This window comes from Plutella xylostella, chromosome 3, assembly GCF_932276165.1.
Source record: "Plutella xylostella chromosome 3, ilPluXylo3.1, whole genome shotgun sequence".
Lineage (NCBI taxonomy): Eukaryota > Metazoa > Arthropoda > Insecta > Lepidoptera > Plutellidae > Plutella > Plutella xylostella.
Genome location: NC_063983.1, coordinates 842,637 through 870,576, shown reverse-complemented (window position 1 = coordinate 870,576; position 27,940 = coordinate 842,637). Strand labels below are relative to the sequence as shown.

The window sequence follows — 27,940 nt, the reverse complement described above, 5'->3', positions numbered from 1 at the left end:
CCTTTGTTTGGCTGCATTCCATTTTGAGTATTTGTACAGATAGTGAGGTAAGTTAATGAAACTCCAATTTAATGTCATTTTGTAGATAATGATTTATTGCTCTCTCCTAAAGTGTAAACAATTCGTTGAAGTTTTATTGATTCGGATTAAATATAATTGTCGGGACTGCTACTTACTTATTTCTAACTAAAACGTGGCTGAACCATATAAAATAACTTTCTGTACATACATTATAAACTTTTCGAAATAAGTAAACACTTTGTAAAATGAATAAAATGTTCCTATGTACGCTTAGACTTAATTCATAAAATAATACCAAACAGAAACTAAAGAAAAAGCAACAGACAAATATATCTCCAAATAAGAAAATGCGTATAATTGTATAAGTATAATAATTTAAATACTGATTATTGTCAATTTTAAAATACAATTTATCTTCAATAAAGATATTCTACAATAGGATAGGCGTCGTGTCTTCATACTACATAATTCATCGAAAAATACAATATAATAATATAATTATAATAGCAATGTAACAGTTAAATAACTACTTAACTTATAATATCAGATCAAAATAACTCTAAACCTAACAATTTATTGCTTGTTTATCTTTCATTCCTCGGAATCATTTGTGCAATCGCAAAAATATGGTAACTTGTCTCATACGCAACGGACGGCCGTGCGGTTTCAATACAGAAAAGCTGCAAAACTGAAGCCCGTATCAAAAGCCAAAAATCATGAAACACAATGTTAACATTCAATAAACTTGATTAAATTCTGTACAAAAAAACTTAAAGCACTAACACTGCAAAATTTTCACGAAAAAATATAAAAGCCTCATAAAAGAAAAAACAATGAGATCGCAAATCAACTGCTTTGTCCCCGAAGGTACAGGAGGGTCACTCTATATTGACGAAAAACGAACAAACGAGAGCTGTCGTGCAATCGCCACGTTTAATACAACGAGACAGAGTTGTGGTTCGCGCAGCAGCGATCCGAAACTTAGTTTTTCGTCCTATACAGGTTTTCGTAATGTAGAGTGACCCCCCCAGGGTGTGAACTTGAAATATCAACAGCTACAACATTCAACTAAGCGCTAACATGCTATGTTCGCTAAAGCTACTGTACTCACAACACGGCTAACATAATTATCTAGATAACCACTATCTATAAATAATGTATTGTCTCTTTTAGAACTCAAGGGAGTAGTCTTCACAAAATAATATATAGCATTGTTATTTACCGATACAAAGGCTGTATGACTTTAGTTTACTGTCAAGAAACTACCTACCTATTGCAGTTTTAATTACATGAGAAAATATATATTAATATCTTCCATAAGTATATGCTTTCCAGCAAATAATAAAATATGCAATATAATCTTAATTTCAAAAGACACGCACTCTAGGTGGCACAGTCTAGGTGTCTAGAATCTAAAATTCTACTTCAAAGTTATCCAGTTTACTGTAACAAGTCTGATATAACACATCGCATAAAGCGTTTTAGGCCTATAGTATAAACCGGATATATAGGAATACCTATTCCGTGTTAGGTTTTCTGGTGTTACTATTTGGAATAGAGTTACTAATCGGAATAACTATCCCAATCGTTTCAAATTTATTTTGTCGTTACAAGATAAAATATTTTTCTTACAAACACTGGACATCGCAAATGTGAATACGGTTAAAATTAAAAAATATTAAACAGCTATGAGCTAAGCAACGTGCTATGTGCTAAACTTTTAAAACTGCTATTTTGCTAAACGGTGCTATTAAAATAACTGTTATTAATGTGCTATGATAAGTGTTTTGATTATATTATTTAATTAATGGACATGGAATCTTATAATGTTAATCATGATTATGTTTATCGCCATTTAATTGGGTTACACAGGTTTGGCACTGCCTTTTCGGAAGTAGGTAAATACATATTAAATATTTTTCTAAAACATTAAGTTTCTATTAAAATGTAAAATTTCTATATAAAAGTTTAGTTGACCTATTATAGTAGTCCATTTAATGTATTTTTAGAATATTGGTGGGTTATGTAGGTCCGACCGATCTTACTCATTCAATTTATTTTATAGAAATGAATTAAATTTTCTATCCATGCAATTAACACCTAACGGTATCGGTAGAACAACTATAGGTATATTTGATTTATTTTAATATTATAAACGTCTACAAACAATAACTTACAAGTTTGTCATGTCGTTATTCATTTATAAATAACGACTGTATGTAGAAACATGCTTTATGTATTTGGAGATGAGTAAATTATAAGGTGATTCAAAAATTAATGACACAACTTATCACGCTTTCTTTTTCGACATTTTACTTGACACTAGTACGAATATACAAGTGCAAGTGAGAACCACTTTCATTCTAATTGAATAACCTTATAGTCTTTCTATTATGTATGTAAAGTTAGTGCACAAATATGGCATGTTTAAGATAACTGTTTGGTCAATTAAATGGGGCTGATTCTAAATTAAATTTCTACCTGGATACCTGTCACCTATTGGCTGACACTCGGCACAGCGCAGCGCTTGGCTTACGTTGTAAAAGGTTCATAGCACCAAAACCTTGACTTCATTTCGTTTAGAACAATTCATGAACACTTACGTTTCGCTTAAAATCTCAACAGGAAAACCCGTCGTTTCGCCAGCACCTACATATTAAACAATAAATAAAATTCATTTCAAACTCAATAAGATTTCCATAGGCCTTTTATAGCTTTAAGCTTGGGCGACTTTTTCGTAGCCTCAAACTCTTGCTTGAGGCTACTTATAAACTTATCCCTCAGACTCTGCCGTGGAGGGGCCGGTTTCAATAAAAACTGCTTCAAATCGTTGGTGAAACTTTTAGCCGTATAGTTCGGCTCTTGTCTCGATTCATCGTTGCTCGATTCTAGGAACGAGACCGATTTAATCGACTGGACCGAGTTCTTCCGTTTTTTAGTAACTACTTTTGAGCTCGGCAAGCTGTAGCTTCGTGACGCGAGCGAATACTCGTCTTCCATCGAGTCGAGCGTGTCGGTGGATCGGTTGCAGACCTTGCAGCACAACTGGCAGTGCTCGCGGTCACTATGATACCTGCCGTTACAATACACATAGCTATCCTTAACCCTCACATGCTTCTTCGCTTTCCCCTTCTCCCTATACTTAGCCCTGTCGGATTCCTTCCTAACCCTCTTCCTCTTACACTTCGGGCAGTTCTTCTTCGCAATCTTCCTCAACTCTTTCAGAAACTCGTAATCGATTTCGAAGTACTTAGCGTCTGGTTCCGAGTAGTAGCCTTGTTTGTTGGGTTCGACTTTGGGTTTCTTCTTCTTGGGTTTGTCGCTTCGGCCGGGGTCGGAGTAGTATCTAGCGTCTATATCTGTGTCTGTATGTTTGTCGTAGTCACAGTGTGTGCAGAATGTGACGGACTTGTGCGTGTGCGGAGGGGAGCGTGGCGGGGCGCGGGGCGGCGGCGCGGGCGGCAGGGGTCAGGCTTGTACTGAAGGAACCCACAATGTCTTGTTCTGTTCCTCTTCAACAGCTGCCTTGATTTGCGTGCACATGTATGCGATGTTCACGCCGGCTGGGATCACCGCTGTTGGGGAGAAATGGTTTGATTATGATTAGTAGAAGGCGCTGCCTGCTTGGCACGGCGTATCCGTTGTAGAGGTAACTCCTGGCTGGGTAACCTTTACGAATACGAAGTTTCAGAACTGAGTAGCGGTAACTGCAACTCAATTTATTGCAAATTAATCGTACTGATTGAATGACAGCTCTCCGAAACTTCGTATTTCTGCAAGATTAACCCTCCAGGATCGGAAGATACGGGGGTCTAAATTTCAAGCCCTATGTCCGTAATCACAGAACCTGATGATTATTTATTTAGGTCTTCTTTGATATGCTATGTGAGACGAAGGCGGAACGCTACGCCATTGGTGGTGCTATACTGATGTTTACGGACCGTTGATAAAATTATTTACTATATCTATCTAATACATAACGTGTATACACACCTGATATGTAATTCCTAAACTCGTTCTCCAGTTTCAATGCGTGTTCGTACATCTCCTTGGCCGCCTTCGCCGACACTTTGTCTGACGGGAAGCGAGTGTCTTTCACCTCCTTGATTTGCTTCGTCGATTTGAACTTTATGAGCAACACAATAGGGTATATCTGTTGTTTGTGCAGCTTCTCTATTGTCGCCACGCTAATGTCTAGGATGCAGTGTAATCCCTGGAACAAATTATTGAGATATAAGATATGTTTAGTTAGTTGGTTTTCAATATATTTAATACGGGTTGGCTTTAGCTGTAAGCATTATTGAATTTAATAAATAAATATGAGACTTCTGTATAGGTTTATTTAGGCGAACCCAATGAAAACATTAGAAATATTGATAGAAAACGACTGTAAAAAATTAGAAAATGTGATTTTTTTCCCGAAGTTTCTTATAACTGCTAGCAAGAAGTGAAATATCACGGTAATCCTTACTAATATTATAAATGCGAAAGTAACTGTGTCTGTCTGTCTGTCTGTTACTCTTTCACGCCAAAACGACTGAACAGATTTGAATGAAATTTGGTATACATACGGTCTAGACCCTGGGAAAGAACATAGGCTACTTTTTATCCCGGAATTCCCACGGGAAAACTTTTTAAGGCGAAGCGAAGCGCGCGGGAACAGCTAGTGACTTCATAAGATCATTAATGATTGAATAAGACTCATGCAAATAAACAAACTTACCTTATCGGTGATGCTAGCCTTGTGACGGGTGCTATGCGCAAGCGCAAACACGTTCGGCCAATCAGAGACGAGCTTGGCGAGCAGGCACTCGCGCATCGGGCCCAGGATCACCACGGGCCGGTGGCTTGTGTCTGCAACAATATGGTAAGCATACAGGTAAACGTGGTATATAAATGAATTTATATTTTTATTGGATAATTTTCAATATCCTTGAATAAAAGTTGTTGAAAATGGCCATTTTGGCTTTTTTAACATGCGTTGTAATAGATCCCATCTAATATCTATACAGTTTATGTAAATCTAATTTGTAAGTAAAGGGTTCGGCTAGGAGGTGGAGAAAAATGGAAGTAATTATTTTGATGATTCAAAAGTACTTAATAGAATAGCGAGGGAGGCCTATGTCCAACCATGGATGATTGCGGGCCGATGTGGATGATGCCGTTAGCTAAAAATAAAAACACTTTCTGTCACTGGCTATAAATAGTGTTCCTGTCGATATCGGTTCCGGTAAATAATGAGGGCCTCTTAAAAGTATTTATCTTATTCTACTTTCACGTTTTCCAATATCAGTCCTCAATTACCTACATAACAAAAAAAATGAAACTCACAATGCAGCCGCTCAACCCTCTGATACGACACAAGCGGCAGGTCATCCGTGCCCAACCCTCCCGAGTCGCTCCACCATCCCAGCTCAGTATTAGAGAACGAGGCCAGTTCCTTCGAGTCCCGGTGCTTTTTCCTTCGGAAGAATGATCTTCTAGCCGTGGTGGAGGCGCGCCGCTGTTGGCTGTCCCCTTCGAGGGAACCCATCGATCGGCGGAGGAGCTCTTCCACTCTGGAAATGGTAAAGATATGTTGAAGGTGAATAATGTTATATGCTGTAAATGAGTTTCTTACACATACATATTTCGAGTGGTCATTAGTTTTTTATCGGCATTGAAGATTATTGGTATGTAATTCGTAATCAGGACGGACCCCCCGATTTTTGGATTTACAAGCTTTGTAATGGCCATTTTTGTTGTGTTTATGCCAAGTTTCTCCATGAAGAGCCAGATAAATTTTAAACCCAACAAATGACAGATAAAATTTATGGATTTGATAGCAGTCATAGGGTTCTTGCTATATTTTACAGATTACATGGTCTATTCTATATCTTATGTACCACATTTAACCCAAACGGCCATATGGTGCCGTTTATCTACATAGATAACGATTCCGTTTTTGTACAATACAATACACTTTATTTGTACCAATAACAAAAATTACAAAAAACAAAACTTAAAAATAAAACAGTACAAAGAGGCTGCCTTATTTCTTATAGCAATCTCTACCAGACAACTTTTGGATGTCTGTAGGGTATACAATCTGTAAGTTAGGGACTCACTTGAACCGGCTGGGGATGGTGCCCCACTGCAGCTTGTTCCCCTGCGCGTCCAGCTGCCACGCCTGCCACAGCCCCGGGGCTCCGTTTACGAGCGTGTTGTCCACGAAGAGAACCTGAGAGAAAGATACGTATTACAATTATTGTTATGTAGAGTGCGTGCCAGATAATAAGTGTTGATGTCTTCATCTCATCTTTCATCTTCATACTGGCTTTAGAAACGAGAACCGGTCATGCGTCAGGGGTCAGAGCGACATGGGCTATGCTTAGGGTTTCTCCGCAAAGGTCCGCACAGAAATTAGGTAATTTGTGAGAGATCTAAATAGTAACTTGCAAAAGTCAGCAAGTCTTGCTTAATTGGCAGTATTCCGGGCGTATTTGACGGGAATCGTCCACCAATGAGCCCTCGATGGGACGTACTATGTCGAGTATATCGACGACTTCAGATATGAAGCCGGCAGTGGTTGGCAAAGGAAATGCGAATACAGTGTGTTATGGCGCTATGGACGATCATTGTCTGTGAACCTTTAGCGTCGCGATGTCGCGATATCGCGCCAGACGACAATATATTTCTATTATGTGTGATTTCAAGGGATTCAAGCGGTGAATAATGATAAACTAATCCTCACCTCGTCCTTATTGAACCACAGCGAGTAGGGGTCGAGCTGGTCCGTGTTGGCGCTGATCTTGGCGCAGCGGTCGAAGCCCACTCGGATGTAGAATGCGTCGCCCGGCTTGTCCTTTATGTCGTGGTATTGTTGTAGGTCGTGGCGGACTAGCACGCTCACCTGGGGGGGGGGGGGGGGGGGAATTAGGGGTAGTTAGTATGTGAACATCTTGGAATTTATGTACTGTGATTTTATGGTGAAGGAAAACACCGTGAGGTAACCTGCAAATCTAGATTCAGTACATCTATATGTGTGAACCCATAAATACGCCAATATAATCAGTATAAAAAATGCCTGATAGAAATGGCGATAGTTGGTTTACACAATACACAGTGTATCTAAATTCTTTGTGATCTTTTATATCATTGGATATTAAAGTCGTGTGGAATATTGTGCCAAAATAGTCAAGAATCTCAGACGGAAAAAAAAATTGTAGGATTACAGCCCCCACCAACAACAATCAAAACTTGAAATAATTAGTGAAATAGTTACCTTATCAGCAGGTTTAGAAAGCTCCAAAGCGGCTTGCTCAGCCGTCGCGTGCCTCAAATCTACATTATTGTACTCCAATATCTGATCGCCCGTCCTCAACCCCGCATTGTAAGCCGGTGATTCCTTCTGAACACTATGCACGAATATACCAACCGCATTCCCGCCCACCAGACTTATGCCGAGATTCGAACAATTCCTCATCTCTATCAGCAGAAACCTTGGCAACTCTTTGTTCCCATGCGATTGTCTCAAAGTCGATACTTCAGTGGTAGTCGCTTCCATTCGCAAAGACTGTTGAGGCCCTGGAGAGTTTCTGGGCGTGGGAGACCCTGACAACGACACTTCTTCATCGTGGGAGCTCTCTCCTGAAGATGAGCTTCCAGAACCCTCCACTTCATCCTTGTACTTCTCCGGACTGTACTGCACCAGCATAGTTATGGAATTCCCACATTGTCTTAAAACGTTTGCAGCTAACGTGTAGGTAGCTGAGCGCATGTTGATGCCGCATACTTCTAGTAGCTGGTCTCCAACTTGCAAGCCGACTTGACTGGCTAAAGAGTTCTCATTAACCGTAGACACAAACACCCCTCCACTGCCGGGAGGGCAAGATATCTGAATACCCAAAGGCTGCTGGCTTTTGTCTATGTGGACTCGCCTTAACTCGCCTGGTAAAGGCTTGTTCCAACCGATGCTAGAGTATTCAGGCATTGAGTTCCTTGTAGCTTTATTCGTCATCTGCTTAGACCCTCTTCCGGGGCTCAAAACTTCCACGTGAAATGTCGGCATCGGCGAGTTGCGCTCCGAACTTCGTTCTATGGATCCCGTGCTAAGTTTCCCCGCTGAGTTTTTTGACGTCACACTTGGGTTCGAAGGGATTCGAAACCTTTGGTTTTCCTTCTTTCTTGGGAACGTGCCTCCTTCGTACGTATGTTGGTAATCACCCCCGCCTCTTGCATTCCTCACTGGCTGTAAATCCGACATGTTGTGAGAGTGCGACGTGAATGAAGGCATTTCGTAGCTAGTTCCGATACTCTCCCCTGATTGGCTCTGAGGGATGTTAGTCGGACTGGCTGGGTTGTAGCGACTCGAATGCGGGTTGTTTGTAAAAGGGCCTCTATAGTACTGAGATTGCAGTCTAGATTGCGATGGCAGTGTTCCCGTCATGCCCAGGTTGATATTGCTGTTTAAACTGTCTGGTCCGAAGCTATCGCTGTCAGAAGGGTATTTATTGACTGTCTTCGGTGAAGATGACTTCTTGGACGAATAGTACTGTTCCAGAATATCTTTCCCGGGGTGATTCTTTATAGAATGGTCTAGAGAAGACGGCGATTTCGCCGACACAAAGTCTAACGAGCTAGGTCCTTTATTCACCATAAAATCCAGGGAATGTGGACTCTTATTCCTATTCCTCGTCACCGGTTGGTAGTCTAGCGAATCGTCGGACGGATTGAGAGCCAAGCTCAGTCTATTCGGGGTCATGTCATGTTCAGAATAGTCTTCCATCACCATTTTGTCTTTCTCTATCGTGCGAAACTTCTCCACATTCATACTTGTAGGTGGGGGCCCGTATGGGTTGTGTATGGACAGCGGGGCCGGTTTGGGAAAGTGTGCATTCGCGGGGGCCGATTCTATGGATTTATAGACCGAATGTCTGGCCGGGGTGGTCGATTGTGTGAGCGGCTGGTGGCCTAACGGTATCGGGTTTGAATTCCTGTTTGTATTTGGCCTTTGCGGTTCTGGCTGTAGTTTGGTAGGGGGGCTGAGTAGGATGGAAAGGGGGGGTCTCTCCTTCCTGCTACGCGGTTGCACGATGGTTCCTGTGGGGTTCTCGTCTAGTATGAAGTTGGCTCGAGCCTTGGGCCAGGTGCCTCCGTTCTTAGAGTCGTTCTGAGAGTCTTTGTTCTTCCGTCGCGATCGTTTTAGGACGCTGCCGGTTTCTTTGACTGGAATAAGAAAGTTTTATGAAATATGTATTGTATACTTTAGTAATTTATTACAATGAAGTGGTAATTATGCTATATTGAAACAAATGTGTGTGTTGTTATATTGTCATAACTTACCCGATTTCCCATGGTAGCTTTCGATAACAGAATCAAGTTCAGCGATGGCATCAGTCTCTGGAACCTGTAGGGAAAAAAAATCTTTATTCACAACTAAATATAGGTAAGTTTACATCATAGAGAGTATTGGAAATAGAATAGTATATCCTGGACACTTTATGTTGTTTCTGATTGTAACACTCGTACAAATGGTATATTTGTTTCCAAGAGTGATCAAAAAATCTAAAAACAATTTCAGATGATTATTACTTGTATCGATTACTACCATAAAACACGAACACCTAGCGTGGCTCTTATGTCAATTCCATTTGTTGATAAACAATGTTTTATCTCTTTTATCAATTCACAAACTTTGTGTAACACCTGTAGGTACTTTAATTAGATTGTAAAAAAATCCCCTTAGCAATTAAGTTTAATAAAAATACGAGCTGTATTTTATAGATTTGCTTTGGTAAAATATGTCAATATAAACCTTGTTATGTTTAATTGTTTAGTCTGTAGACACTCAAAAACCAACCTTATTCTGTTTGTCCTTAGATTTGCTTCGGCCTGTGACCGCCTCGATCTTCCCTCGGATCATGTCCCAAGTGCCTGCAACAGCATAATTTAAACTATAAATACTCACCAAAGCCTTCGCATCCCTGCCAAGTGCCAACACATCTCATTTAAACGTTTGTAAAGCAAATATCAGTTTTGCAGTAAGTACATGAAAGATTTTTTCGGCAGCAATACACTGCGAACTTTCGTTTTGTTCGTTCGATTAATATTGCTTGATGTGAGCACGATGCTGATCGAATAATAACAGCGAGCCAGGCCACTTCATACTGCTAAACAAATCAATGTGAATACTGAGTCAGCCCGAATAAAATATACAAGCGAATATTCAAAATTGATCTAAGCTTTACATATAAAGACTGACCGATAGAGTTTTTCTTAGCACAATTTTCTCCGTGCATTTTTTACTTTATACTTCTTTCGTTCTAAAGCTACGAATGACTAGCTGAGATCACAATCGATACTAACTCGATATAAACAAATAAGACTCACTTTACATTATCTGGGTCGTATCGATGTCTATGTGATAGGCAGATTAGATTAAGGTCAGTTGCACATCACAACAATTTAGAGTAAAATTTAATGATAAGGTGAGTGGTAATGGGGTTCTATAAGGTTTAGTGACTCATCAAGAGCCTATTTCCTGTTGTTTCGGATGTATTTTTTATTAAATTTAGGGCAGATTTTTTGAGATTCAGATAAAAGTTATTGATTGATTTGATGCTGTCAATGCGGAATGTATGTGCTAGATAGTGACAGCAACCAACATTCCTCTGATAATATTATTCATCAGACTATTGCAAGACATTCCTTATTTACTTATTAGCAGTATATACCTGGCTATTTAGCCAACGGCTATGGCCAACACTAATTGCATTTTAATGCACCTACCCCGAAACTGAGTACTTTTATGGGCTATCTATTAAGAAAGCGACCTGTACGCATTTCTGTACTCATTTTCAGGTCATGTTCATTCATTTCATTTCATTTCATTTCATTTCATTCATTTAATTCATTTCATTCATTTCATTTCTAAAGCTTGCGTCGCACAGCCTCGAGAGCGAGTGCGACGAAATCCTTTTTCCTCTTAAGCCCACTACACACATGCCAGCGCGCCTGTATGCAGTAGGCTTAAGACGGGAAAACCGATTTCCCTAGAGCTCGCTCTCGATTCTGTGCTATGTGGAGCCTTTATAGTGTGCGTCTTCTGCTACTTATGCTGGGTTCCTGTGACCAGCACAATGACTCCATTACCTTTCTCCTGGTGTATCTTCCCCTGGCTGCCGGCCGCCACGTGGTACACGTAACGCCGGTCCAGCTCCGCCGCCGGCTCCGTCGGAGACTGGAAGGATAAAACAAATGCAGCTTAGTGACGTCATCATTATCATCTTTAGCCTTAATTTCATCCGCTGGATTAGGGTTTAGGACATAATTTCAATTTGAAAATTTAGTAATTTTCAATTTCTATTTGCCTGTTTTTGGTAATGGGGTAAGACAATCCACCTGTTTTAAATACTTCTGATAATAGTATTATGTAGCTCAGTTTAGGTTAATAAATTGAAAACATGTTGCATCTTTAACCCTAGAGTGCTCGCGCTATGAGCATTTTGCCGCCCTCCGAAATAAATGTCTATTATTTCGTGAACTATGCACTCGTCAAGGTCAAGCGTCTATGTAGCTGCCCTCGCGTTCCTCTCCTACGTGTTACGTTAATTTGGAGACATTCAGTGTACAGGTTACGGCAGGACAAGAGAATTAAAGTGAGTGTGTCGCACGGGGCGGCAAAATGCTCACTGCGCGAGCACTCGCGTCAGTAAAAATTAAGTTATATTTTTTTATTATTATTGAAATATTTTAAGTTTTTCACTATATTTAGGTAATATTAAACTAAATATCATGTAAGGTATGCATATATTTCAGTTTACATTGGATTTATGATTAAAAAATAGTTGTTTACTAACGAGTTAATATTACGACGAATTTACCTGAAATAAATAGCTCTGCCTATGAATACACCACATATAACAAAAAAAACTTACATATGGACAATACATAAGTGTTTTTTCTTGGTCTTGTGGTACAAATCTCCCGTTTTGTACCGCCTGAGCAACAAAAAACACCCTAAAGAAGAGAGAATACATGCGTATAACTATCTCCATATAAGAAAAATATCAGGTCAAAAAAGGGTGCAATACATGAAGAAAGTTACTGTGCAACGAACTTTGTGTGTTCATGTTTCAGGACTGTGTTGCTGAAATAAATGCTGTAGATTGCGATAACAACTAAATTTCGTTATAATTTTGAGATTTGTTGATTTTGTGTGGCTTAAGACAAATATGTTCCTAAAAGTTCAGAAATTTTCCCAAAGCATGAACGATAGCACATATAATGAACAATTAATATATAAAATTTATAAATATTACTTTTTCTAATACCATATGTTACATTTTATTCAAATTATAAGCATTTATAAGTTTTCGTAATTATTAATTATCCAAAAAATACACTTTAATATGGGCGGCAAAATGCCGCCACGCGAGCACTCGTGTCACAAAAAAAGGCGCGACTACTCTAGGGTTAACGTGTCTGTAATTAATCATTTGCCACTACAGCCACAGACAAACAAAAACTGGTACGAAACACAAACAGTCTATTCTACTATACTGTAAACTACTTTAGACTGTATTGCAGGGACATAGAGTACCTTGTCGTAGTGGCGCATGGCCCAGGGCTCGTCGGTCTGCGAGCAGCTGTTGACCACCGCGTGGTGCGAGTGTAGCAATATACAGGGTGTTGCAAAAAGGGTATATCAAGCCGAAACCAGCATGTGCAGCATGTTATATCTAAGCCCGGGAAAGAAGTCAGAATCTCAAAATACGTTACCGTTTTTGAGTAATTAACGTCCAAAGTTTTACTCGAAAACTGGGTACCAACAACCCTATCGTGACACAGTGACCTACATATCAACGAGTGTCAACGACCTTATAAAATCACGTACCTATGGAAACCGATCCGTTCATTTTTAAATATTTTATTCTTTAAGTCCGCGCTACACTCGCGCCGCGAAAGCGTAAAATGCGAGTTCACGCCGGTATTTATTTTTACTTGTCTCTAATTTTACGTAAATAATAGACAGTGAAAAAAAAGACTTAGTAAAACTATTTTTTCTGTTTATTTAATTGGGTTATGAAATCCGACGAAATAAAAATGCCGGAAACGGGAACGGGTCTTCGACTTACTGGCAATGGCAACATCGTACTAGTAGATTATTTTCTCTATTGGCAACAAGGCAACAATATGGCAACGGGTGGAAAAATTGCTTTCTGCTTTTTTATGTTTACTAAATAATATTACTAGTAACTAATTTGGAAGTTCATAGGAATAATTATAATCGAGATTCAGTGCGGATTTAAACTTTAGCATAATTAAACAGAAACACTTGGAACTTACACAAGTCTGACCGATTTAACCTTTTTCTCGTGGTTCAAGTGTTTTGTTGTTTTTCGTGTTAAGTATTACTTCAAAACAGTTAGTATTGTGAAAGTGGAATGTGATTAATGTGATTATTTGAGGCTGCGGTGGTTCATCAGATGTCTGTGAAGAGTTGAAGATGTAGTGTTGTGTTTGTTGTGGAAAAGGATTGTTGTGAAAATGGATTGAAATTTGGTATTAACTAGGTATGTTTTTCTTTGATTGTATCCCAAGAATGTTCTTGTTGCAATGTTTCAAAACTAGGGAGGTATAACGTACAAATTCCAAACATACTCTTGTGTTTCTAATCAGTAATATTTCTAATTTGCGGCCTCCGATTTATCATATGCTTTTGAGGTTATGTTTTTGTTTACAATAAACACGTCAGCTTTTGACGTAATGATATTAGAACGTAGGGTTGCCAAAAACGATACAGACTAAAATATGGATTAAATTTTGTATGGGACGATAAAAATGTCGTGCGCCCGATTCCAACATCGAAAACGTTATCTCCGGGATAAGTTGTGTGGACCCTTTTCGGCTTAATATACCAATTTTGCAACACCCTGTAGACTGTATTGCAGGGACATAGAGTACCTTGTCGTAGTGGCGCATGGCCCAGGGCTCGTCGGTCTGCGAGCAGCTGTTGACCACCGCGTGGTGCGAGTGTAGCAATATAGGCTGTATTGCAGGGACATAGAGTACCTTGTCGTAGTGGCGCATGGCCCAGGGCTCGTCGGTCTGCGAGCAGCTGTTGACCACCGCGTGGTGCGAGTGTAGCAATATAGACTGTATTGCAGGGACATAGAGTACCTTGTCGTAGTGGCGCATGGCCCAGGGCTCGTCGGTCTGCGAGCAGCTGTTGACCACCGCGTAGTGCGAGTGTAGCAATATAGACTGTATTGCAGGGACATAGAGTACCTTGTCGTAGTGGCGCATGGCCCAGGGCTCGTCGGTCTGCGAGCAGCTGTTGACCACCTTGCTCGCGTGGTGCGAGTGTGAGTAGGGCTTGGAGCCGTCTCGGATTGGGGATTGTCTGTGGGCAGAACATATTGTTATTAAATTATTGGATGAGGCAGGGGTTCGTATTGATTTTATTTTTCCATTTGGTTTTTGGGAAACTTAAAGCACAATGTTATATGTCAAAGAGTAAGGTTAAATAGATATTTTATAAGGCTTTGTATTGTTATCATCATGATCAGCTTGTGGTCGTCGGTCTAGATGATAGTTCCTTCACTGATGAGAGTGTGCAAAGCGCCATGGATGTATTTATAATCGAGCCACGATTTTGACACAATCCATCACCATCTATGCGACCTGAAACATCTCTTCTACGCATTGGTCAAGCCACATCATTCATGATGATTCATAAGTGTACGGTCAGGTGCAGAGAAACCTGACCACCCTCTCATAGTAACAATGCTTCTGAGTGGGGTGAGGTTTCTCTGCCCCTTACTGTACCTGCCTAAAAATCGATTTCTGTCCTAGTCAAGTCACATGCTCCATGCTACTGTACCTGTTCCCCTGCGCTTGCGGCACGGGCGGGCGGGCCACAGTGAGTGCGACATGCTGCCTCTCTCTCAGTAGCATCATGGCATCCGACACACGGGTTAAACCCTCAACTGAGCGGTTGTTTATCTGTAAAGAGAATACAATGTGAACGTTATGTAGTCGGGTTGCCCACTTACCCGACAACTTCAGTGCATTGCACTCATTCAAAAACGGCGATACGGCTCGCCACCTATCATGTGAGTACAACTGTACAGCGAAAAGCGGATGACTTGTTTGCGAGTCACCTCTGACTACCCCTTCGGGGAGTACAGTCTGGACCAGTATGTAAGTTATGTAGCAGCATTTAAAAGTGGCAGTTGCAAGGGAGAAACGTTATGTAGATATACAATTTTGTAGGGCATTTCCAAACGGAGATGTAATTCGTGAAGTCAAATATTTACACGAGCGAGATACAATATAATTTTAATAGTGTCTTATTTCACTGGGTTTAACCGGTAGACGACCGAATGGCGCAGTGGTTAGTGACCCTGACTACTGAGCCGATGGTCCCGGGTTCGATTCCCGGCTGGGGCAGATATTTGTTTAAACACAGATATTTGTTCTCGGGTCTTGGATGTGCCCGTAAAATGGCAATAGGCCTGCCCCCTATTACATTGGGACTAACATAACACTCTTGCGAAAAGTGGGCGCAGCAATGCACCTCTGCCTACCCCGTAAGGGAGTACATTAGAACAAGGCGTGAGTGCGTGTTTTTTTTTTACCGGTATTTTTGTCTAGTGATTGATGATTAGCTAAGTTCATATTTGAAAATGTAGTTAACTTACACTGATGAGGCGGTCTCCCACAAACAGATTGTTCTCCTTGGACGCGCTGCAACCACTCGCTATTTTACTTATGAAAATACCTGCAAACCAAACATAAATCTTTCAAACATTACATAAACATATTATGTCGGTCGGACGGTCAAATGGCGTAGTGGTTAGTGGCCCTGACTGCTATGCCGAAGGTCCCGGGTTCGATTCCCGGCCGGAGCAGATAATTGTTTAAAGACAGATATTTGTACTCGGGTCTTGGGTGTGGATATTTATATTTAGTATCTATCTATCTATGTATTTGTTTAGATATATCAGCTGTCCGACACCCATAACACAGGTTCTGCCTAGCTTGGGGTCGGATGGCCGTGTGTGAGATGTCCCCTCATATTTATTTATTTATTTATGTAGTTATGTTCGGTCGTACTTATAAAACGTGGCCCAATATTTGGCACACGCTTATGTAGGTGCATGGAAGCTTAGTCTGGTCTACATTGTAGTCTATTGCATTGTTCCCTTATCCATTATCATTTTGGTAGTATCCGGCCGAACTTTTGGCTCGTTCGAGTGGCGGCAAAAAACAGTATTCGGTTTAAGTTTTCTGCCGTGTGCTAGAGCGAGACAACACGTACCGTGTGCGAGCGAGAGGCCGGCGGCGTCTTGTAACCGCACGTGGGCGGTATGAGCGCGGGCGCGAGCGAGACGCAGCAGCGCCGGCCCGTGTGCCAGAGCGAGACGGAGAGACGTGGAGGCGGCGCGACCGCTAGCCCAGGAGGTGACGCCGACGGCTGAGGTGACGCGGTCGAACGGTCTGTGGGGAGGTGGGAGGTTAGTTTTGGACACGTTAATTGATATGTGAGGCCACCAAATAAAACAAAAATGACGACTAAAAATAAGATAAGATAAATCTACTAAAGGGCTGCCTGTACTCTAAATTATACTTGGGTAGAGTATATAGGTTTATGCGAGGCAGAAATCGACTTATAACATTGCATTAGTTCGCTGTGTTTCAGGGAAAAGGAAATAGAAAATAAGTCAGCAGAACGGAGAAGCGATGTGGAGAAACGAGCATGCGAGGCAAAAAGAGGTTTTTTTGAGCCTTACTACCAATAACTTGTTGGAATGCCGCTAAAATATATTAAAAACAATGTCATATGAATTAATACATTAAATTCAATGGAAAAGTTACTTAACTCGGTAGTCATAACAAACCATCAAAATCATCTTCCGATAATATATTATCCGATTATATTTGTGCAGTAACATTCCTATAATACTCACTTGATCTTCCCCTCAGCCACCGACCCCTTAGCCACAGCCGTCACATAGATATTATGATCATTGGGGCTACAAGGGTCCTCCCTGCCCCCGGACAGCTCGAAGCCCAAGTCCCCGTCTTGACTGAGCCCGCTGAGCTCCACGTCGATTATGTCCCATTTGTAGTCTCTATTATTCTATTCTCTGTTGGGGTGTAAGTACCTGCACCTGGCTCTCTCTTTGTGCATAACCCCAAGGTCTAAACTGCCTTCCTAAGCCATTTCCCACCACGCTGATCCACTGCGGGTTGGTGGGTTCACATATCTAGATATGCTAGATCTAGATAATTATGTAGGTTTCCTCACGATGTTTTCCTTCACCGTAAGATCGATGGTATACATTATACTTAAGTTAAAAGAACGAACCCGCATCTCTGGCGTGAGAAGCGGGCGCTTTCCCGAATGAGCTACCACCGCTCCCCATTTGTAGTCTTGTGCAGTAACTATTATCCTAATATATACTAACTTGATCTTCCCCTCCGCCACCGACCCCTTAGCCACAGCCGTCACATAGATATTATGATCATTGGGGCTACAAGGGTCCTCCCTGCCCCCGGACAGCTCGAAGCCCAGATCTCCATCTTGACTGAGCCCGCTGAGCTCCACGTCGATTATGTCCCATTTGTAGTATTGTGCAGTAAAAATTTTATTTAAGTATCCTAATATATACTCTATTCTATTCTCTGTGGGGGTGTAAGTACCTGCACCTGGCTCTCTCGAATGGAACCGTTGTGCATGTCCCCAAGGTCTAAACTGCCTTCCTAAGCTTGGACCATTTTCCCACCACGCTGGTCCACTGCGGGTTGGTGGGTTCACAAATCTAGATGTGCTAGATAATAAATACTCACTTGATCTTCCCCTCAGCCACCGACCCCTTAGCCACAGCCGTCACGTAGATATTGTGATCATTGGGGCTACACGGGTCCTCCCTGCCCCCGGACAGCTCGAAGCCCAAGTCTCCGTCTTGACTGAGCCCGCTGAGTTCCACGTCGATTATGTCCCATTCGTAGTCCTGTTGAAAGAAACAAAATTCATTTATTTCTAACACAAACAGAAACAATACATACGTTCACAAGAAAAGGTTAAGAAGTAATAAAAAAAAATAAGAAAAGGTAGTGTTATTAAGTTGGTTGTTGAGTGTGTGCATACTTATACCCATTTAAGGTCACCGCACATATAACCGTAACGTACAGGGATCGCCTTTTTCTGTCAGCCAGTAGAACGCGAGCTCTAGCGTGAAGGCGTTCGAGAGCTTAGTATTCAGGTATATTATGCAAAACGTAGACGACGCTAGGTTTCGGTTTAGGTCTTTCTCTAAACTAATTGATAACATGTAATATACATAACCGTACATATCTTTTGCTATTACAGTAACGTACACTAAATAGGCTATAGCCTTCTTCTTAGTGTGAAACCGTGGCGAGAGGTTTGCATACTGACCTGCAGTGGGACGCCCCTGGGCTCGCGCTCCGAGTCGAGCTGTTCCTTCAGCTGCTTCAGCTGCTTGCAGGCGGAGTTGCGCTGCTTCTTGATGTCGTCGGAGTCTCGGAGAGCTTCGGCCAAGTCGCTGACTGCTCGGTCGCGTTCCTAGAGTGTAAAACGTAATCATTAGAAAAGGACCGTAGAAGGTAATGGTTGACTAGGGCTTAAACCCTTCCTTCATTAGAAGGAGACCCGTGCCCCAGCAGTGGGTACGTGATGGGTCGTGATAATGGTGATGAGAAAAGGACATAAAGCTTAAAAGAAAAAGCTTATAAAGTGCCATCTCCTCTGATTATGTGGCACTATTTCGAATTCTTGCCAGTTCAAGTCCGTAATGTGCTTGTAACTGACGTATTTACGATGATAAAATAGTCTGCATCAAAGCATTTCCGTGAAAATTTCAGTAAAAACTAAATATCTATCTTTATTTGGTGTTATGGTATTCTTCCAGCATGGGAAAGAATGTCACCAATACTCCGATAGGATAAATCATAAATATACGAAAAATAAAAATATTTTCTCACCTTTCTCAGTCTATCACATAAAGTCCTAATACTCTCTCGTTCTTGCACTATTTTATCTCTTTCAGAGAACGCCCAATCGCGACGCCGCTTTGAAACCTGCAACAGAAAACATCTTATAAATTCTGTCCTCAAACCGTAAAAACTTACTTATGGTCTATTTACTCGGACAAATAATGGCATTTCGGCTGGGTCGCAATTAAATAAATACAGCCTTTCTGTACCTTTTGTAGAATTGCAAAGCGACTAGCCGACTAGCAAACGTCCTAAAATGCACTAATGTGAGAACCAGGCGTGCCTAAATTTGTATAGGAATTATTATTTTTGACACTGATAATGTTAGCTGGACGGAATTTGAAGTATGAACTAAAAGTTGAACATGATCAACCTTTTCAGAAGCGCAGTACTAATACTTGGGGAATCTAGTGCCATATATGTCTGTGACCCACTGTACCTCGGCCTCCTGCAGCGCCTCCTGCAGCTCGGCCTGCAGCCTGTCGATGTGCCCCCGCAGCCGCTCCAGCTCCTGGTTGGCTTGCTCCAGGTTGTCCACACGCTCCTTCTCGACCGCGTCCACTACCATGCCTACTAGCCCTGGAATTAGAAGATGGTTTATAGAGATTTTGGAAGCATTTATAAATATACCAATTTCTTTTTTTTACGTTAAATTATTCCTTAAAAACCAAATGAATGACAACGTTTGTCATGTCTCATCAAGCTCTTAAAATCTGAAAGCTAAAGTGGAAATGGGCCAGCCATGTATGACGAAGAGGTGATGAACGGTGCGGTATAAAATATACGCATTCGTAGCGTGGGATGCACTTCGACCCGCTGGACAGACGACTTGGAGTGTTGTGAGGCTCCTTGGAAGAAGAATTAATGTTGCTGCGAAGGATATTGTGAATGTTATGCGGTAAAAGCTTAATCATTTACCGTGTAGTTTGTCCAAGGAGGTATCGTTGGAGTGTTGTCCGTTGCCGAACTCTTTCCCCGACCCGCTGGACAGGCCCAACTGGTGGTACGCGGAGTTGTCTTGTCTGAAACCAACCATTACACTTTCTAAATTATTGTACACACTGTTTTTTCAACACGTGATACTGGCGGAACATACACAACCCATGCCTCAGGACTCAGGACCCGTCAATCCAAACTGGGCTGTTATCAAGTATTGACGTTTGTCAACAAATAACAATGTAGACACAAAATCGCTATAACCCCTACCGCACTTATCACACTACTGATCTGTACATCCCGCGGTTGGCGCCGTACTGAGGCACCTTCAGATCAACAGTTTCCTAACACTGCTAAATCTATAACCGCACTTATCACACTGATGTGAGCTTCCCGCATAATCCGCTAAATGCACAACGCCACTTATCACACTGATCTGGGCTTTCCACACAATCTGTTAAATCTATAACTACACATATGACACTAACCTGGGCTTCCCGCGGTTGGCGCTGTTCTGTGGCGCCTTCAGATCGCAGCACTCCTTGAGCGCGCGGTCCCGGTCCTGGAGAGCCGAGGCTATCTCGCGACGGAGGGACTCCGCCTAGGAATAAAAAGTAAAAAGTTTAATTAATTGTATTTTTTTTAGATTGTCAATATTTTACGAGTACTTTCTGTACGGTTAGGGATCATTATCTTGGGAGAAGTTCGGTGGATATGATGTTATGTTATAACTTATAAAGCTTTCATCTAGCGCCGAAAGATGTAGGTATATTTATAATCTCAATTATAAGCTGTACGTTAGTTAGTTGGACATAAGAGCTACGTTTTCTGCAGTGTGGTAATTTGTTATTTGGCCCTAAAACCATGTAGGGCTGCATCTAAATGCGCTACTGTCTACAACGCAACTATATTCAGTTAGACATAAGATCTACATTACCTGTAGAGCTGTGGCTCGTTGTTCATCCCTCGAGGCTTGCAGGGCTGATTCTAAAGCTGCCACTCGCTTCAAGGCCGCTTGAAGATCGTCTGATAGCTTCTCCATCTCTTTGTGGACTGTGTCTCTGTTTTGAGGATTTTTTTGTGATTAATATACGGTGTGGAAGGAAAAAGGGGAGGCCTTTGCCCAGCAGTGGGAAACTAAATAGGCTTTAAAAAAAATATTATATATATTTACGATTGTATTATTATTTGATAGACAGGGTAAAGAGTATCCTAAATAGGCACTTAGTAATGCTGCTACGCGAGTTTTGTTAGTCAATGAAAAAGTTTATTGGAGAACTAATGGATTCGTAAATGTGCCTTCTCATATGCCTAAGATACGATAGTGTTTGTGATAGTGATTGGGGTAGTGTTTTTCAGTGCATGGAAACCACACGCGTAATATGTGATGCCTATGAGTCAGCTGGAGCGTTGAGATGGTATACTAACGTCAACTAACCTCTCACTCATAATGAGCGTATACTCGTGCAGCGCGGCATTCCTCTCATCAGTGAGTCTCTTCACATCGGGCGGCGCGCGCGCGGTGAGGGCGGCCCTCCCATTGGCTAAGATGTATAATATTCTGTGTATCTATGTATCTACATACTTACATAATATACTGACGCCTGTCTCTCAGAGGACTAGGCATGCAGAGACTATGGATCTCCACGTGCCACTATCCTGACTTTCGTTTCCTCCACATTCATAAGTCTCTTCATACACGCTCTTAGTTTCGGAAACTCCTCATTGGGCTCTTCTTGAGTATGTCACCTATCTGGTCGACCTAGTACATCCCCTACCGACAGTTCAGTTAAGTACAATTTTCTATGTATATATCATGAAGATAGTATACTAACCTCTCACTCATAATCAGTGTATACTCATGCAGCGCAGCATTCCTCTCATCCGTCAGCCTCTTCACGTCGGGCGGCGCGCGCGCGGTGATTGCGGCCCTCCCATTGGCTAATATGTATAATAATGTACCTATGTTACTGTGTAAATATATCAGCTACAGAAGCTGTGTCTAGTTTGGGGTCTGATGGAAGTGTGTAAGACATCCTTACATATTATTATTATATCTACTAACCTCTCACTCATAATCAAGGTATACTCATGCAACAGTGAGTCTCTTCACATCGGGCGGCCCTCCCATTGGCTAATATGTATAATAATGTATGTTACTGTGTAAATACATCAGCTGTCCGTAGAGGCTCTGCCTAGTTTGCGGTCGGATGGCCGTGTGTATGTCCTCACCTCTCGCTCATAATCAAGGTATACTCATGCAGCGCGGCATTCCTCTCATCCGTCAATCTCTTCACGTCGGGCGGCGCGCGCGCGGTGAGGGCGGCCCGGAGCTCCGCCCTCTCCCGCGCGCCGCCCTCCCATTGGCGGACCACGGTGGCGACTTGCTGCTTGAGGGCGTTGCGCTCGCGGATCTGGAAGGGGATTGGTCGGTTCATTTGTTTGTTGTTAATGATCACTAAGATACATGACGTGGTGAACAGTTGTGGGTCGTATTGGAGGTTTTGTTCATGAATTAATGTTCAGTATCGAAGGTAAAGTCGTACTCTCATTGTTGGACCACCGTAGTGACTTGTTGCTTAATGTCGTTACGCTGGTAGATGTGGAAGCGGATTGGTCGGTTTGAATTTTAAATTGCTAGCTATCACGTAGGGGTCACCAGTTTCCTCTTTGATCAAATTGTTATTAAAGAACCTTATGCAGGGTAAAAAGATAAAGGCAGTAAGGATAGATACCACAAACGTTGCAGCAAACATTGTTAAGCATCGATTAGCATAAAAATACTAGTTTTTCAGGATCAGTTGCTGTCTTAGGCATAGGGCGTTCCGGAAGTATAAAGTACGAAATGAAACGTCAATAGCCCTTGAAACATTCCGTCTGTACCTAGAAAACCCTAAAAATGCACCCCTGAAACAGTGGTCAAGTGTCGTGAACCGAGCTTCGCACTCGAAAGAATCTAAAAATGCACTCTTGAAACAGAGGCGACGTCTCGTGAACTTTAAGTGCTACTCACCACAGCGTTCCTTTCCTGGGTCAGGTCGTGAACCTGGGCCTGCAGCCTCCCATTTTCTTCCTGTACTGTCTGCAGCGTGGTCAGCGTCGCGTTGTGGTTGGCTATCAGCTCCGAGTATCTGGAACGATATTGTGGTGTTAAATATTACCTATGTGAAGTAGAAATATACGGTGGTTGGATATGAGATTTGGAAGTCACCCATAAGCCATAAAAGCCGAGCATTGTATGCTGATGTAAGAGAGTGGATAAAACATAAGAGTGTCAGAATTGTGTCCTGTGGAGGTCCGTAATCTCTGCCAACCCTTCTGAGAGGAAATATTAAACGCGTTCGTGTGCTTGAAATGTACATTTTTACACGAGTAATTTTACGGTCTTATTCATAAAAAGTTACGGGAGACCTATAGGCCTGCTATAAGCAAATGTCAAAAAAACTTTATTCATAAACGATCAATAGCGCTAAAGAACTATCCAACTGATTCGTAAAACCTTGATATGCTAAAGTTGGCTGGACCCTACTATACACCTTCCATAAACCTCCTATTGTACAAAAACATGGCGGCCGGTCAACAGCTGTTCTGCTTTATTGACGATTTGACATTTGTTGTGAGTTAATATTTGCTGAAAATAAGTTGCCATGGTAACGTAAAAATTTAATTATTTTTTTTGTGGGTTTTGGCTTGGCCACTGCGCCTTTAAGCCAACGTAAACTTTTTTAAGTGCCGCGCCGTGGCTAACATAGATAATAGAGATTGATAAATGAATGAAAGTTTTCGCTATTTTTGTTTATGGTTTCGTCTGACCGGCAACTTAATAGGGTAAATGTCAAAATGTTTGGTCTGTGAAATCTATTAGCATCACTATAGTTATTGAAGGTTTACGGAACGATTATGAATAGAGATTTTTATGAAACCTCAAATAGGGTTAAAGTGTTCCGTAGCTATTGAGCTCAGTAAACCTATTTTAAGGTTTTTTTATGAATAAGACCGTTAGTGTATACTTTATGGATGGTTAGATGGGAAAAACAGGCGAAGACTCCTAAACGGTTATTCTATGTACAGGTCATTATAGTTGACGAGACGTGTGACCAGTGGCAATACATCTATTGTCCAATGATAATATCACTCATAATCCATTGCAACTATTCAGTTAATTCCAGATTAATCAATAGCCAATACAAGAAATGACAGAATCTGAGTTATAACGAAAGATAGAAAATTTTACAACAATTTCCCTCTTGGCAGGTATATAGTAGGTATATAGTAAGAAAGTCACCTCTTCTGTAGCTCATACTGCTCGCCCTCGCCGCCCGCCGCCTCGTGCAGGTGCTGCACTTCACGCTCCAGCCTGGGGAATTATCAAAATTGGTTTATTATAAGCAAAAACTATACAGGTTACGACATCTATACAAATATATATTCTACTTGAAAAAGGAGTCAAAATGGACCACAAAACCCATCATCATGGAAATAATCAAAGAGAATAAATGTCCACCGGTGGTGAACCTTAGTGTTCCAACAGTTCAGCAACATACTAAAGAAGATTCATTTGATGGATTTTTGCAATAAATTTAATCCCTAGTAGACCTTCATTCATCTTACAAAGTGATATTGAGTCCCCTTATATTACTTAGTGTCTTTGGTCACAAGTAGCCTATGCGTTTCCAGTTACTCATGGCGGCTCGGTGCTGACAACACCCTGTATATCACACTCACCGCTGGTTGTCGTTGAGCAGGTCGCTGTACTGGCCCCGCAGACTGCTGGCCTCCTGTGCTGACGCCTCCAGCTGGCTCATTGCTGCTCTGTGCTGGCTCCGGAAGTATTCTAATTCCTGAGGGCAGAGGGTGTGAGTTAGTTGTGATGAAAGATCATCATCGTTCAGGCATAATCATCTAAGTAATAGGTATAAACTTTATAGCAGATTCTTATGCCTAGTAAATAAAGTTCGTTCGTATTTCCATATAACAAGGAGTGGTGGTAGCTCAGTCGGGTAAGCGCCAGCTTCTCACGCAAGAGATGCGGGTTCGAATCCCGGCGCTGACATGTACCAATGAGTTCTTTGAATTTAAGTACAATGTATATCTTCGCTCTTACGGTGAAGGAAAAAATCGTGTGGAAACCTGCATATCTAGATCTAGCACATCTAGATATGTGAACCCACTAACCCCCAGTGGACCAGCGTGGCGGGAAATGGTCCAAGCTTAGGAAGCCAGTTTAGACCTGAAGCTATACACAAAGGTTACAGTTGAGAGAGCCAGGTGCAGGTACTTACACCCACACAGAGAACAGAATAGAAATACTGTACCTTCATGGCATGGTCGTGGCGGCGCGTGGTCTCCTGTGTCACTAGTGATCAACTACTGCATTGTTACTGTACCTTCATGGCATGGTCGTGGCGGCGCGTGGTCTCCTGTGTCACTAGTGATCAACTACTGCATTGTTACTGTACCTTCATGGCATGGTCGTGGCGGCGCGTGGTCTCCTGGTGCGCGCGCCGCAGCTGGCCCAGGTCCAGGAGCGCGGCGTCGCACTGCTGCTGCAGAGTCTCCGGCCCGCAGTAGGAAGCGCTCATGCCGTGCGCCCCGCCTGGGTCAGAGGTAAGGGAAAAGAGTTTCATTCAAAGTTATTACTAGAATGCAAGAATGGCAGAGAGTATGGGATCCATTTGGAATCGGAGAGTGAGGGAGAGGGTGGTACTATTACATAGTTGTGCTCACAAAAACTAACTAATTAATACTATGCTGAATTGCTGAGGCGAATTTAGTCTTTTTTTAGGAATACTCATGCTGTAACAACATTTCTAATAAATCTCATATTGGGAAGCATTAGAAAAATTAATATGAAACATGCTACCTATGTATTACACAAGTTTAAAAGATTCTTGTTGAAAGAAAAGATGTAAAAATACGAATTTTATTGTGGTGCAAACAATACAGACAAAACTGAAAAAAACAAACATTCAAAGCAAAATACCATACACTATGAGGTCACTAAAGTAACACTGATTCACTGAAAAACATAATTAATGTATGTAGAAACAAAAACAACTGCCTAATACTACTACAATCTACTCTACACAATCATACTAAAGCTCAACTAATCATCAAACTAAATCACAGCCACACACTTAATGTATGTTCTCAAAAATTCTCACCCAAATATCCAAATTTATGAATACATGAGTCTTCATCCTGTCAATAACTTTCATTCTTTCTTTGCAATGGGTTAAAATAAGTAATCTATTTCTCTACTGGGTTTGTCAGTGAATATTAAATAAAACCACTGCCAGACTCAGTAGAGAAGAAGATGCCTTATCATTGTATTCTTCAGTGGGTTTCACCAATAAAGGGGCTTCTTAATGGACAATATACTGGATGGTCCAGTGATTGCAATAGACTAACTATGTTAAAGCCATACATTTCACTAAAATATGTCCGATTTAGAAGCCCCCTTTTTAAAAAAAGTTGTTAGTTTCTGAAACAAGCTGTTAAGTTTGGGTTAAGTACATGACTGAGTATATATAAAAAAGAGCATTTACCTTTAGCAGTATAATTCTGCTTGTCGTAGCATTGGTTCGTAGTCACCACATCATATTCAATGGGGATGGGCGGCGGCGGGATCTGAGGGTTGTTGTGCCGCTCACTGCTTACAAAGCTGTGAGCTATTGACTCTGAAAATTTAAGAAGATATTGGTATTACTGTATCAATTCATTTACATAGAATTGTTTTTCAAAAATATACTGTTGTAATAAGTGAAGATACTAATTTATAATAGGTAGTTTTATTTAAGTATAATTCTTACCATTACTTCCATTACTATCCAGCGACGAGGCACCAGACCTTTCCATAGTACTTCTGAAACTAATCAAACAAACAATTACCCATAAGCTTCCCTTATGAACCATAATACAAGTGTTTTGATTCAAAATTACCTTATCAATAGAAATCCATGCCCATTGTCCTCCTATGCTTACTCTTACTTCTATAACAAAAGTAACACTATTTGTATAACTGTATTCTTATTAGAATAGTATGGATAGAGGATAAGGGTGGTGAGTTGACACGTTTTCTACGCTTCAGCGAGTGTTGTTGCAAAACATCGACCGCAGCGGCGCGGCGCAGTGGCTGTCGCAAGCCCCGCGGCCTGCGCCCAACTCTGATTGCAAAGCACTATTACACGAAACCAAGTAAAAAACCGATAATCATCTACTTACTACGTTTACACACAAAACACTGCTGATTTACACTGAGGCAGGTGTGTATTTATGATTATGGTAAGAAATAAAGACACTAACGCCTCGTCAGCTATTTCACAGGTAAAGAACACCAAATCTACTCCATTTCACAATGTAAACACGGTGGGAAATTTACCTCTTTTTAGCGCAGGAAAATCTATAAATTGACAAAGTTAAAAGCCACGAAGTTCAAGACTATGTAACAATTGATCATTAGCACCAATTTTAAGGATATTTACAACTATAACATCACGAATTTGCCAACGATTGCCGTTTTTACATTTTAGCAAGCAAATTTGGCATAATGACGGACGTCGGCAGACATATTTGAATGAATGAAATTGAATGAATGATAAATGACATGACATGACTTGACGGCATTTGTCATTGCGCCAAAGAGTGAATGAATTGGAAGCATAATGTTGCCATTATAAAAAAACAGAGTACGTTCAAGTAGCTGCAGTAGCTAACATGATAACTTATGTTCTAAATAAATACAATAAAAAAATTATTACTCAAAAACATGTGTATTACATTATATTTAACTAGATTTTGTTGTTAAAAGTCAACGAAGCAGTCTCTCAAACCAATAAATTTTATATTTTTTATGTGGATGTGATACACGCTGCGTTTTTTTCTTTAGTCATGTACGCTTTTCAGTACAAAAGCAGCAATGTATAGGAAAATTAAAAATTTTCATGTTGACAATCACAATGCAGACAAACCAAAT

The 27,940-nt window shown here is 41.2% G+C and overlaps 2 protein-coding genes across 2 annotated transcripts; both read right to left on the bottom strand.

The window, feature by feature from the left end:
• Positions 1-67: 67 nt before the first annotated feature.
• LOC125489498 lies at positions 68-3,489 on the bottom strand (the record flags this gene model as incomplete). Its single annotated transcript, XM_048625488.1, has 1 exon — positions 68-3,489. A coding segment is annotated over one exon (783 nt), but the record flags the coding sequence as incomplete, so codon positions are not given.
• LOC105396427 (disks large homolog 5) lies at positions 3,459-27,537 on the bottom strand. The gene is given in 30 exon segments (XM_048622450.1): positions 3,459-3,596; positions 4,015-4,234; positions 4,745-4,875; positions 5,353-5,579; positions 6,129-6,241; positions 6,755-6,913; positions 7,286-9,228; positions 9,346-9,409; positions 9,863-9,936; positions 11,155-11,242; positions 14,293-14,407; positions 14,888-15,009; positions 15,708-15,787; positions 16,328-16,506; positions 16,977-17,174; positions 18,480-18,598; positions 19,018-19,113; positions 19,469-19,608; positions 19,948-20,051; positions 20,454-20,566; positions 20,903-21,026; positions 22,198-22,379; positions 22,979-23,096; positions 24,251-24,322; positions 24,691-24,806; positions 25,425-25,561; positions 26,514-26,645; positions 26,778-26,836; positions 26,908-26,957; positions 27,347-27,537. Coding segments are annotated over 28 exon segments (5,319 nt in total). The 5' UTR covers positions 26,824-26,836; positions 26,908-26,957; positions 27,347-27,537; the 3' UTR covers positions 3,459-3,489.
• Positions 27,538-27,940: the final 403 nt, after the last annotated feature.